General features: G+C 38.2%; 1 protein-coding gene across 1 annotated transcript; it reads left to right on the top strand.

Annotated features, from left to right (window-relative positions):
• The first annotated feature begins 328 nt into the window (after positions 1–328).
• pnpt1 (polyribonucleotide nucleotidyltransferase 1) lies at positions 329–12,577 on the top strand. The gene is made up of 28 exons (XM_042502707.2): positions 329–582; positions 847–907; positions 1,734–1,808; positions 2,069–2,174; positions 2,277–2,326; positions 3,104–3,167; positions 3,254–3,301; positions 3,415–3,528; positions 4,469–4,655; positions 4,914–4,965; positions 5,189–5,246; positions 5,390–5,486; positions 5,573–5,675; positions 5,952–6,022; positions 6,234–6,270; positions 6,373–6,439; positions 6,561–6,650; positions 6,800–6,853; positions 7,573–7,682; positions 7,838–7,909; positions 8,192–8,255; positions 8,352–8,435; positions 8,553–8,636; positions 8,760–8,866; positions 9,581–9,636; positions 9,776–9,854; positions 10,696–10,743; positions 10,832–12,577. Exons 1-28 carry the CDS (start codon positions 464–466, stop codon positions 10,982–10,984), a joined length of 2,310 nt encoding a protein of 769 aa, XP_042358641.2. The 5' UTR covers positions 329–463; the 3' UTR covers positions 10,985–12,577.
• The last annotated feature ends 934 nt before the right edge of the window (positions 12,578–13,511 follow it).

Genomic DNA, 13,511 nt, shown 5'->3' on the forward strand with positions numbered 1-13,511 from the left:
TTTGTGGTTTGTTTCCTCATATTGTTTTTTAAATATATTTATCAAAGTGGTTTATTATTAGTAAAATGTTATATATGTCATTATAACTATCTACTTTTTCACTTACCTTTGCCAAAAATGGCAAAAATCAAATGGAAGACATGCAATAACATGGATGATAATTAAAGAGATATAAGTTATAAAAAAAAATAAAATAATAAAACAAAATCTAGAATAGCATAGTCCATCATATGCTCACGATTGTAAAGCGGAATTGTTGTGACTGTGTTTCGGGTGATACGGACGCTTTAGGTGTGACACACTCACCTGGCCTGTCCAATCAGAAGCCGCGTCCCTGTGACGTATCTCCGGCCATGTGACTAAATGACATGGTAGCCTCCATGCGCATAATATCTCAATTGTAGACGCACAGACTGTCATCCGGACACGCTTTTCTTGGTTTTGTGCTCGTGTTTTTGTAGATATGAGGTATTTGCTCCGGCTGGGCCGCTCGGTCGCGCGCCTTCATGTCCGTTTATGTCACCAGAGTGTTTACAACAGCCACGCGCATCCGCGCAGAGTGCTGGTGGACCTTGGCGAGAAGTGAGTTGACTTTCCTGGTTTCCTTTCAGTTTCAATTCCTGTGAAAAAGCAGCACATCATTTTTACCTCTAGCTAGTTGTTTATTTACCCGCTGTCATGGTGTTTTTGTTGCGTTGCTATCCTCACGTTTAACTCCAGACCCAGAACAACTGTGAGAGATCACAGCGTCACTGAATGTCACGTTAGCACATGTTAATATGACAGAAGTTTCAGTGTCTGAGACATTTCAGTGTTTGATGTGCTGCGTTCATGTTGTTTTTGCAGGAAACTTGAGATCTCTTCAGGGAGGTTTGCTAGATTTGCTGATGGATCTGCTGTTGTGCAGGTACAGAGAACAACATGTCAACATTTACATTAAACATGTGCACCACAGTGATGGGATGTAACTAATAATAATAATAATAATACTAAACACTATTTCTATAGCTGTTTTCTAAACCAGAGTTACAAAGTGCTTCACAGTACAAAACTATGTAATATGAGAAAACGAGGTAAAACATAATTCACATAAAATGCAATTGAAATATAATACACACACATCCACACATGTGTACAAACACATTTATACACATATATGTACAAATGCATACACACATATAAACACATCCATCTATGTTGGCATATATATACATATGCATACCCTGATTTTTTCACATTTCAGGTGTTTTTTGTTTGTTTGTTTGGTTTTTGTTTTGCTTTGTTTTTGTTATGGTGTATTCTATGCATTTGTGCAAAAAGATTAAAGGCTTTCAGATGAACCCACTGGGGAACCTCGGGGAAAACTGACTGCTGACCCTGTGTCATGATAGTGTGGTTAAACATACATGATAGGAATGTGAATGCACCATTTAAAGTTTGTACATCTTTATAAAAGAAAAAAAGGAAGACAAGACAGGAAAAAATGCAGAATCCGCACTAAGGCCGTTATCATTTTGATTTGATTGTGCTTTAGTGGTGTATATTGAAAAACAAAATGCCAGTTAATCAAATGAACACAATCCAGGTGACACGACGTGGGAATATGGGGCCAGTTAAACCCACTTTGCCGTGCTGGTATTCTAACTCAAGTGTAATAGATGAAAGTTCTTTTTCCACTAAAAACACTGCATAAAATGTGTTTTTTTCTGTTTCATCTCTTCCTCTTTTTGAAGTTGGGCGAAACCTCTGTGATGGTGACTGCTGTGAGCAAAACCAAACCTTCTTCGTCTCAGTTCATGCCTCTTGTGGTACGTTCTCTTAACATCACAGTGAAATTCCCAAACTGTCCTTGTATTTAGAGTGTGATTGTGCTCGTTCAGCCTTGTCTTGTCACATTTGTGTGTGATGTAAATGGTTTCCATAAAAGAGTGGTAACGTAGATGCAGTTGATTATTGATGATTATTCAGACCGTCAACATCAGTCGTTTGTGACTCAGAACCTGAAACTAGAAGGACGACTTTATTGGCATCGGGGCAAAATCCTAATTAATGAATGTTTGACTGACAGGTGGACTACAGACAGAAAGCAGCTGCTGCAGGTCGAATCCCTACTAATTATTTGAGGCGAGAGCTTGGCACCACTGACAATGAGATCCTCACCAGCAGACTCATAGGTAAGTTGATGAGAGTATTTCTTATTTTTATGCATACTTTAAAAGCAGCACGTGTTGTACTGTGACTTTTTGACTAATATTCCTCATGTTTTTGTTGCTCAGACAGGTCGATCAGACCCCTGTTCCCTCCTGGTTACTTTTATGACACTCAGGTCAGTTTGGTTTGACATTGCTTTGTTGTAATACCCTCTTTTGGTTTAGAGAGACAGATATTTCGAACATGTAAAACAGACAGAAAAGACAAAATGGCAATAAAGAAAAGGGATGGTAATCTAAACTTAATGAATAGATTCAAATAAGCAACAAGAAATTGCATTTTACATGTTCGAAAAGGAGTAGATGGAGGTATAAATGTATTATTTCGTACCCCTTCTCAGCTAATCAGTTAATTTACTTGTGAAATTTGTCTCTACCGTCTATACATACACTTACATATTTACACACACAGACTTACAGTGAAATAATCTTTGCAACTGATGTAAAATTTTAACTGTTGATTTTGCCCCTTGTTTTTATTATTTATATTGTTTTTGCTTTCATATTGTGCACACCTTGCTGCTGTAACAACACAAATTTCCCTATTGTAGGACTAATAAAAGATTATTTTATCTTATCTTATAGACATACAAACATACACACACATACCCATATACATATATACACATACACATATATACATACGTGTACATATATATGTCCCACTGAATTTACACCTATATGCATATACTCATATTCATATATATTAAACATAATATGTGTACATACATACGCGTATGCACTTGCACGCAACCAAACACACAATATACAGTTAATAAACAGTAATTCAAGTTGCACGTACAATGCAGATGTCATACTGTGTCATAGACAATGATATTAATGTGTCTCTGTCTTCAACATTTTGTCTCCGTGTCCGCTCACACCATCTGAAGATCCTTTGTAACCTGCTGGCAGTCGATGGCATCAATAATCCAGATGTGCTGGCTGTTAATGCAGGTGAGTTAAACATCTCGGCTTTCTATCTTTTCCACAGAGGGAAGTTTTTCAGATCTTTGGCTAAAACATTGTTTTCTGTCATAAAGCCTCTGCTGCCCTGGCCCTGTCCGACATCCCCTGGGATGGACCCATAGGTGAGAAACACACAAATTCACATTTTCTGACCTTCACTTCTGGTTTTCACTTTGTTTGGTTTCAATTCCTGTGATGTGATTATTTTTTTATTTATTCATTCATTTATTTTTAGGTGCTGTGCGTGTGGGAATGGTAGACGGAGAGTTGCTGGTCAACCCAACTAGGACAGAAATGAATTCCAGCACTCTTAACATGATTGTTGCCGGAGCTCCCAGCAGTCAAGTGGGTAAGATGGCAAACATTTTAAAATTCCCAGTCCAGATTTTTGTTAAGTGAAACAACAACAATAACACAAATATTTATTTAGTATTAGTAGTTTTGCATGAACATCTGATAATGCTGTAAACCAACAGTGGCTTATAGATCAGTTCCAACAAGTCGAGTAGCCTAAATTTGCTTTTTACGTAGCAGTAATTTATGGTAAATGGACTGCACTTGTAAAGCGCTTTTGTAGTCATTCGACCACTCAAAGTGCTATCACACGACATGTCACAATCACCCACTCACACACATTCACACACTGGTGGCCAAACAATGTGCCAGCTGCTACTCAGTAACCATTCACACACACTCTCACTCTGATGGAGCCATCAGGAACAATTTGGGATTCAATATCTTCCCGAGGATACTTCAGTGTTGACTGGAGGAGCAGGAGAGTGAACAGCCAATCTTCCAATTATTGGACGCCTGCTCTCTGAGCCACAGCCGCCAAGATGTCATCGATAATGTTGTTACTTTATGATTGTTTCAACAAATCTAAACTGGTTGAACATGTAATAAAACGTGTTGGCGTGATGTTCCTCGGTCAGATACGTCACTCGAAATTTTTTTCTTTTTTCATTTCAAAAGTGAAATGATAAACATTGCTATGTTCACCTGCCCATTTACATTTTGTTTCCAGTTAGTGGATTAATGTGACGATACTCAGCGTCCAGGTTTTATTACATTATCTACTGACTGAAAGGAACATTTTATATCAGTTTTACAAGTTATTATTCTAGTAAATTTAGAAAAATTTAGTAAACATAGTTTACTTTAGTAGATGTCACCACTACGGATCTGCTCAGCGTCTGCCGTTTCCAGCTCATTGTCACATGTTCCCCTCTGTGTATCTGACGACAGAATCATACAGCATTTACACACTAATGTGACTCTCTGTCTGCCAGTGATGATTGAGGCGTCAGCGGAGAACTTACTGCAGCAGGACTTCTGCCACGCCGTGAAGGTGGGAGTCAAACACACCCAGCAGATCATACTTGCCATCCAGCAGCTGGTACGGGAACAGAAGGTCACCAAGCGCACCCCGGTCAAGGTCTTCTCAGTCCCGCCGAACATGGTGGAACATGTTCGGCAGTAAGTAATGAACCTGTTAAAAAGCACTAGGACTGTATTTAAGTATCATTTCCAGAATAAAACAAACTAAAATTAAGATTTTTCCTCCTGAATCAACTTGTAAGTTAATGATCAAGACATTATTTGTGTTTAGCTGTAGTACTGAGGACCCTGATTAAGCAGTTTCTGAGCTTTATTTTCAAAAATTGAGTGGAAAATATAGGACTTTTTTTTTTTTAGATACAGGTAATAACTTGTTTTTCCATGTCTTCCTCGCAGATTAGCTTCTGAGAAGATCTATGCAGTTTTCACTGATTACACTCTCGATAAGGTAAAGCCTGACGCCTGTTTCACACATGGCCCCTCACAGTTATCACTGTGTGTTAGTCTGTTCTGTTTGTACTAGGGTGAACATGTGAAATTGAATTGATTAATTAAAAGGCTATGCAATGCTGTCAAAGTATGTAAAATATGTTGCTGTGAGCTTTGATTGAGGAAAAAATGCATTTGGTATTATTTGAAATAAATATCTCTCAATCTCATAACATTTTTAGATTTCAAGAGATGAAGCCATCAACAAAGTTCGACTAGAAACAGAAGAGGACCTAAAAGGTAGATCACCTTCAGTTTTCATGTTGCATGGAAAGAATTTCAGGTTATGTGTTTCAAATATTGTTGCAGCCGCCTTCACACAATCGTAATTTATGTTCCTGTCTGTCCACTGAACTTTGTGAATTGTTGTCTTCTACATACAGAAAGATTCCCTCAGGCCGAGTCCTTTGAAATCATTGAATCCTTCAACACTGTGAACAAAGAAATCTTCCGTAATTTAGTGCTAAATGAGTACAAGAGGTAAGTCCTCCCCCTGGGGAAGTTGATGCGTATTGTCATGAAACATGATAAGCCTTTATGACTGTTTTTTTTTCTTTTTTTCGTAGATGTGATGGGAGAGAGTTGACGGCTTTAAGGAACATTTCTTGCGACGTCGACCTCTTTAAACCGCTGCACGGCTCCGCTCTCTTCCAGAGAGGACAAACACAGGTGAGCGAGAAGGTCATACAAGATTGATTTGAGAGTAATGTTTTTTTTTTAAATAACGAGATCACTGTGTGTCCAAATTTGTTGGCGATATAAGACTGATGTTTGTTAGTGTTTTTGGGTTTTTTTTTTACTGAAGGTTACAATAGTATGTTTGATAATGAATGCAAAAGCAGGAGGAGGCTGAACAGAGAGGTTCTTTCCTCTGAAATTACATTTTTACTGTGAAAAGGACTCTGAAAAACACCTCAGTCCTTGTTCTCTTCCTGTTTTATTCAGGTGCTGTGCAGCATCACATTTGATTCTCTTGAATCCAGTGTCAAGTCAGATATTATCACCACAGCTCTGAGGTAAAGTCATCACTCATTTTCACACATTTGGACTACACACTGACTATGTTTTCATTATTAGCACAGTTCAGATAGTGTTGGCCCTTATTTCTCAAAAGCATTACATATCTGTCTGTATCTGAATGTATAGGCACACAGTGTATCATCCTAAAAGTATACAATATAAAGGAAACAATTTAAATCAGCTCTTCCATTTATTTTCTGTCTGCAGTGGCATTAAATCCAAAAATTTCATGCTTCATTATGAGGTAAGAAACGTCCTCTTTCATCTTTACAATCACCAGATGTATGATTCTGTGTCTTTAATTCTTTGAGGTTAAACTAAAATCAACCTTGCCTTTTAATTTCAGTTCCCTCCCTATGCAACCAATGAGGTTGGGAGGACGGGCAGCATGAACAGAAGGGAGCTTGGACATGGTTTGTGTTCAAATTGATATATTTTGCTTGTATTCAGTGTCTGCGACGACTCACTGCCATCCAGACTCTTCTGGACAAAGACTGTGTGTTAATTTGTGTTTGTGTGTTTTTGTATTCCCAGGGGCCCTGGCGGAGAAAGCTTTGAGACCAGTCATTCCTAAAGACTTCCCCTTCACTATCCGGGTCACTGCTGAGGTGCTGGAGTCAAACGGTGGGTGTGGAGACACAGATTAAAAACACCACAGGGGACGTGCTCATTGTCTGGCAGGATGTCTCAGACAGGAACATTGGGTCACAGTGTCTGAACGCCTGTTTTCTTTTTCTTCCTCTAACTGTTTCCACCTCTTTATCTCCTCTCAGGATCCTCCTCAATGGCTTCAGCATGTGGAGGCAGCCTGGCTCTGATGGATGCAGGTACTGGAGTGGGCATGAAACAGCTCTGTTATAACTGATAATCACTATAGGAAAATGTATTTATTCCAATTTATTTTTTTTGCCATTTTAATGCTTCAGCTACTGATATAACCCAATAAAAAAGTTAGTACTATCTAAGTTGTATACCAAAAAAAAGTTTGTATTAAAAGTCAGTAATCTTATGACATAGAATTATACTACAGTAGCAGTTTTGAAAGTTTTTTTTTCTTTTTTTGCATTTAATATTTGGTGTTCATTCCCAGTATCGCTGCTGCCAGGTGCGAAAATCCTATTTCCAAAATTGCTATTTTTCAGGAATTAGAAAAAATGCTGTTTTTTTTAAAAAGGATCCAATGGAGATCGGTTTAGTCACAAGCTTTTTTTTTTTTTTTTTTTTAAATTGATTGGTCGAGAAATGGTAAAACCACTGACAGAGGTAGGGGGACCAATAGAATTAATTTATGAAATAAAATGAAAATAGTGAAATGTGGACTTACGAGGTTTGCACCTGACAGTGACAGTTTGTATTAGTGCATTCCAATAATGAAGCTACTATCAATTTTGGACAAATTTTTATTCAGTTTTCTTGTCAATTTTAATTTGCTTCATGAACATAAATTACAGGTGAACAATATCACATTTCTATTCATATTTACTCAATTGTGCAATTGTGTGATTATGTGTAACTTATATGTTTGTATGTCCATCTGTGTCTCCAGGTGTGCCCATCTCGTCTGCTGTGGCAGGTGTAGCAGTTGGTCTCATCTCAAAGGCAAACCCAGAGAAACCTGCTGAGATCCAAGACTACAGATTACTAACTGATATTCTGGTACGTACGGTGTGAGATCAACCGGTTATAACTACCAAGAGGAAAAAAGGAGCGTAACTGAGCAATACATATCTGACATAAAGTCATAACTAATGCCCTGCTTAATTATATTGGAGTTGTTCATGATGCACTCATTTTTATTGTTTTCTAAACAGGGAATAGAGGATTACCTCGGAGACATGGACTTCAAATTGGCAGGAACGCAAAAGGGCATAACTGCGTTACAGGTACTGTGTCTGATAACCCACAACAAGTCTCTAATATTAACTTTTTTGGCTCACTTTTATGCTGAAGACAACATAAATTACCTGATCATAAATTCGATTTTCATAGAAATATTTTAGCGGAAACATTGAAGAAAAGACAAGGGCCCATTTTGAGTTTTAATTTAAGACTTTCTTGTCATTTATTCTTGTCATCGAGTTTATTGATTTTTTATAAGACACTAGAGGTTACTTTATGTTTCATCCTTTGGTCCACGCTTTTACGTACCTTTATTTAACCTCCAGGCTGATGTGAAGATCCCAGGTTTGCCTCTGAAGGTTGTCATGGAGGCAATCCAACAGGCCACAGGTAAGCTCACATGGCACTGAAACTCAGCATTTTATACTAAAGAATAAAGCGTCTACATAATTTTAATGTCTTTGTTTCAATTTTATTTTGTTTCAGTGGCAAAGAGGGAAATCTTGGGCATCATGAACAAATGCAGCGCAAAACCCAGAGAGACGAGGAAAGAGAACGGACCTATTGTTGGTAGGTTTTGTGTTAGATTATAAATTTGTGCATGTACATTTTACAGAAAGAGGCGAGTTTTGCTGCAGTTTACTGTGTACTGGCAACTGATGTGTGTGAGTTTTATTGTGTCTTCAGAAAATGTGCGGGTGCCTGTTTCCAAACGAGCACGCTTTATTGGTCCAGGCGGTTATAACCTGCGCAGGGTACAAGCTGAAACCGGTAAAAAGTCATTTACATTGAACTGAATCAGAAAAGCAACCAGAAACATGACTTTCTCTGTAAATGAAGTGTCAGTTTTTCTCACAAAATGCTGAAAGCGTAATTTGTTTTTACTTCTCTGAGGTGTGACAATAAGTCAGGTGGACGAGGAGACTTTCTCTGTGTTCGCTCCAACACCGGGAGCCATGAGCGAAGCCCAAGAGTTCATCAGTGAAATCTGCAAAGATGATGTGAGTCTCCACCAATTCTGGGGCCCTTTCTGAAAACTGCTCATTTTAGAAAAACAAAAAAACAGTCTGACATTGATCTGAGCCAGGGTTCTCGCGAATCCTTATAAAGTCTTAAAAGGTATTGAATTCATTAATCTTAAAATAAGGCCTTAATTAGTATTAAATTGACTTAAATTAACCTTTCAAAGGTTTTAAAAATGCTTGGAGGATTTTGAATATTTTTTGTGGCATTGCACTGTAAAATTGGTAACATCTTTTTTGGGTTTTTTTTGGTTAAGTAATTTATTAAATTCCTTTTCTTAAACTGGCCGTGATCCAAGCTGTGGAAACTCACATGCAGAGTGAGAAACACAAAATCGTCCAGAAAACAGGCCAGAGATACCCAATGTTTTTGAATATATATTATACATTTTTTGTAACATTTAACATAGGTAATTTAAATTCTTCTCTGCACAAAAAGTCATTTTTTATTTTACAACAAACATTTAGGTAAAACTTCATTGTCCGCTTTAATTTTGGTTATTAGAAAATTGGTCTTAAACTTAAGCTCTAGTGGCATTAAAAACATCTTTAAAATGTGTTAAATCCACCTTGCCTTAATCTGTAGGAACCCTGATCTGAACATGAGGCTGTTTCAGTGTGCAAATAAATTCATAGCTATATATGTACTGCATGTGTGTGAACATACATGTGTATTTCTGCTTTGTCTTGCAGCAAGAGCAGCAGCTGGAGTTTGGTGCGATCTACACAGCCACCATCACTGAGATAAGGTATTTACGGGAAAACAGTGTTTGATGCAGCTTATAAACATGCAGTGTAAAGATGCTATCTACGAGAATTTTATTCATGATTTCAATAGAAGTCAAACCCATTCAAACTGCTTCTGAATCTTCTCCCGCTCTGTTTCAGGGACATTGGTGTGATGGTGAAACTTTATCCCAACATGAGTGCCGTCCTGCTGCACAACTCACAGCTGGACCACAAGCGGGTCAGTGAATTTGCTGTTGTATACAGTTTGTTTGCATGCTCATGTTTTTATGAGTTTTTTAAACAATGAAATAACTTATTTAGGGGATAGTTTGGATCTTTTAAATTTTGGAGAAGCAGGCAGGATTAAAGCCATGGAAGCGAAGCAATGTGCAGCTGTGCATGAGGGCAGCTACAAAACTTATTTTAGCCACCCCCCCAAAAAAAAAACAGTTCCACTTTAAGTGTATTAAGAATATTTTCACAGCTTTAACTTGTGATCAGACTGCGTTTTGTGACGGGAAAATGGGTCCCCATCTATGCTCCCGTCAATGCCACCAAACTCCATTGAAAAAAGCAGTGATATTAGCTCGCTGGACACAGGAGCTGCTGTGTGTGACTGTGGAAAATTTAAACTAACCCGTTTAGATGCCAAAGTCACACAGTAACAAAAAAACAAAATAACCGATGGAGTAGGCCGGCAACTCTTGCGTTCAGCAAAGTTAAATTACTTTGAAAAGAGCCCAAAAACAGCTTCAGTTTACTGTTGTGAATTGCTGTCTGCGGCAAGGTAAAGTGATCAATATATTAAATTAAAGAGTGCACTTTAAATTATATTGTATTGCTTTCAATGGAACTTCCTTTTTTTTTTGAGGTGGCTAAAATATGTTTTGCTGCTGCTCCTGTCCACAAAAGTACATTGCATTGCTTTCGTGTCAGTACTCCTGTCTGCTTCTCCAAATTGGGGGCGTGCAAACCACCATGCACTGTCTGTAATACACTAACTGTGCCTCATACAGCTTCACTTCAGAAGATCCAAACTATTTCTTTAATGTTAATTTATTTATATTTTCCTCTTTTAGATCAAGCATCCAACTGCTTTGGGTTTAGAAGTGGGACAGCAGATACAGGTACGTGTCAGTCAGGCCGTTGCATCAAAAGTAGTCCTTTGTGTTTAAATTCTGGCCTCATCGTCTCTGAATGGATTTATACTAACAGGTCAAGTACTTTGGACGAGACCCGACAGACGGCAGAATGAGACTTTCACGCAAGGTGCTCCAGTCTCCCGCTGCAACAGTCGTCAGGACAATGAGTGAGAAACAGAGCATCTCCATAGGCTCAAACAGCCAGGCGACCAACACCGATTTGTGACACAGAGACACGACAAATCAACGTCTGGCTTTGCTTCCAAAATGGGTTTAAACGGAGCAGATTTTGTTACAAAGTTCTGTTGAGAAATCTGCAAAGAGTTTTAGAGAGTCTGGAAAGAACTGCAGCTCATCAAACACGGCGTCCAGCTGTGCTTCAGCAGATGTGCACAAACTGAGAAGAAGGCTTAGAGAACACGGAGCAGGAGACACACATTCAAAAACTGTAAATGTTTTATTTTTAAGTATTCCCTTTTTAATGGTGTCTCATTTCCACATTTGCCACCTCAGCATGACGCAGTAAGAGGGTTTCCTTTCAGTTTCATCCAAATATAGTCATCAAGTGCAAATTAACAACAGTTTTCTTATTCGTGTGTGTGATATTACTGCCTCCTGTGGTGTGGGACTTCCATATTTGGAGTCAAGTGTGGCGGTGTGTCCTCTAAACTGCCAGGATCAAGACACGGACAAAGAAAGCCAAGTGGGAGAAGTGTACTATTATTTTTTTTTTTAAATATTCCCTTTACGTCACATTATATTTACAATATATGGTCATGTGTAAATAAAACAACTGGTTGATTTGTTTTGTTAAAATTCCAGCAAAATAATATCCAGAAACAAACACATTCAGATGGCAACAAAGAAAAGCACTGTGCAACAAATAGAGGGTCAATATAATCATTCCAAACAGTATAAAACCAGATTTAACACGGGTTACAAGATAGGATGAAAGAAATCAATATAAAAAAAAGAATAACACATTTATTGAAAATGAATGATCAGGGGTAAAGAAAATTGTTCTTAGTTTTACCTGAACCTGTGCTGCGACACAGTGACCAGGCAGCAGTCCACACTATTTTAAGTTTGAAGGCATCTTTCAGCCATGCTTGGTCTCTGTGTTTCACCACCTGTGATCACAAGAAATCACAAGTAGAAAGGCGGATTTTATGCACAGCAGCTGTTTTTCCTGTCATGAAAGCTCAACTGGGGACATGCACGAGCACCTCATCACCAATTGTGCATCCCATGAAGACAGTCGTTTGATAAGTGCAAGATTCAGCAGGTGGACTCCTAAATAATGTAAAGATGAAGAGACAGTTTACACTCATGAGATGAACAGACTCAGAAAACTGAGAAATACCCATGTTAGGCGCTGCTGTGTTACAGTCTGCCTGGATCTGATGCCACATTATGTAATAGACTAGAAATCTTTAATTAAATAAGAAGGTAAATAATTGACCTTTGGCTGAATTCGTAGTTACAATTCCGACTCTCAACTCTAACCTTGTGGCAGAAATATGCACCAAATTAAGATGTAATCTCCATTTGGTGACAATAGAGACAATCTTGATACAATGAACTGAATTCTGTGAATGAATACGTTCCTCCATGTGACATATGTTCAAAGAGCAGAAGGAGTCCTCCGATACTGTCCATCACTGTCGGAGCATTATTAGTTTGTACTGTAAGAACTGTCCTGCTTCGGGGTTTGGAAAGTACTGTGCTTACTGCAGAAATAGGTGTCATTTTCTAGACTGGTGGACATTTGGGATTCTTAATATCTGTACTAATAAACTGAGGTGGTATTGAAATCGTATGTGTGTCTGTCAGTCTAAAGTTTGTGGATGACACCACCCTCTTTGGGTTCATCTGTGGTGGGAGTCCATCTACGGGTGAGAGTTTGACCAACTGGGGACCAAAACCACCTGGCGCTCAACATCTGAAGACAAGTAAGTTAGTTGTGGACTTCAGAAAGAAAGCTATGGACTCCTCCCACTTCCTGCCCTATATTATCACATCAGCTCTCTGCCTCACCAGGAAAGCAAAGCAGAGGATGTGTCTCCTGTGGAAGAAGTTCAACCTGCCCAGAGTGGATGATGGTGCACTCCTACAGCGCCATCGTGTCCATCCTCACCTCCTCCATCACCAGTTAGTATCCTGCTGCCGAGGACAAGAGCAGACTGCAGCATCGTTCATTCAACTTTGAAGACATGAGGCGAGCAAGAAAGATTATGGCTGCCCAAATCATCGGACAAATGATAAGAGCACATGTAAAAGAAAAAATAAATTACATAAGTTTACTGTTTACATGATGCCACTGTTTCTTAAAATGAAAAAATAGCCCACTAAAAAGTGGTTATTTTTCATATAGTTAATGATATTTTTGTTGCTGTTGTTGATTATCACAGTCTCAGATAGGTCAATGATTAGTAGCAATATTGACTTTTTTGCATTAATATGTTTTGTGTTTTGTCAGTTTTTTTAAAAAAAACAAACTTCATTCTTAACATGTTTGGAAGACACAAAAAATGTACCCTGTCAAAAAGTGCAATAAAAATGCCATATATAAATATATTTTTGAACTCTCACTGCATTTGTCAACTGACATTAGTCCTGATAATAACTACCAAATATTAATTGACAGAGGGAAAAAAGTAATTTTAATGGGTTTCAATGATACAAAAAATGTACCAGTAGTGTTAAGAGGGAGTTTTTTATTTTATGCAGTGTATTAGGGACATATTATATGA

Source organism: Plectropomus leopardus, chromosome 13, assembly GCF_026936395.1.
Source record: "Plectropomus leopardus strain MGB_pleo_1.0 chromosome 13, ASM2693639v1, whole genome shotgun sequence".
Taxonomy (NCBI): Eukaryota; Metazoa; Chordata; class Actinopteri; order Perciformes; family Serranidae; genus Plectropomus; species Plectropomus leopardus.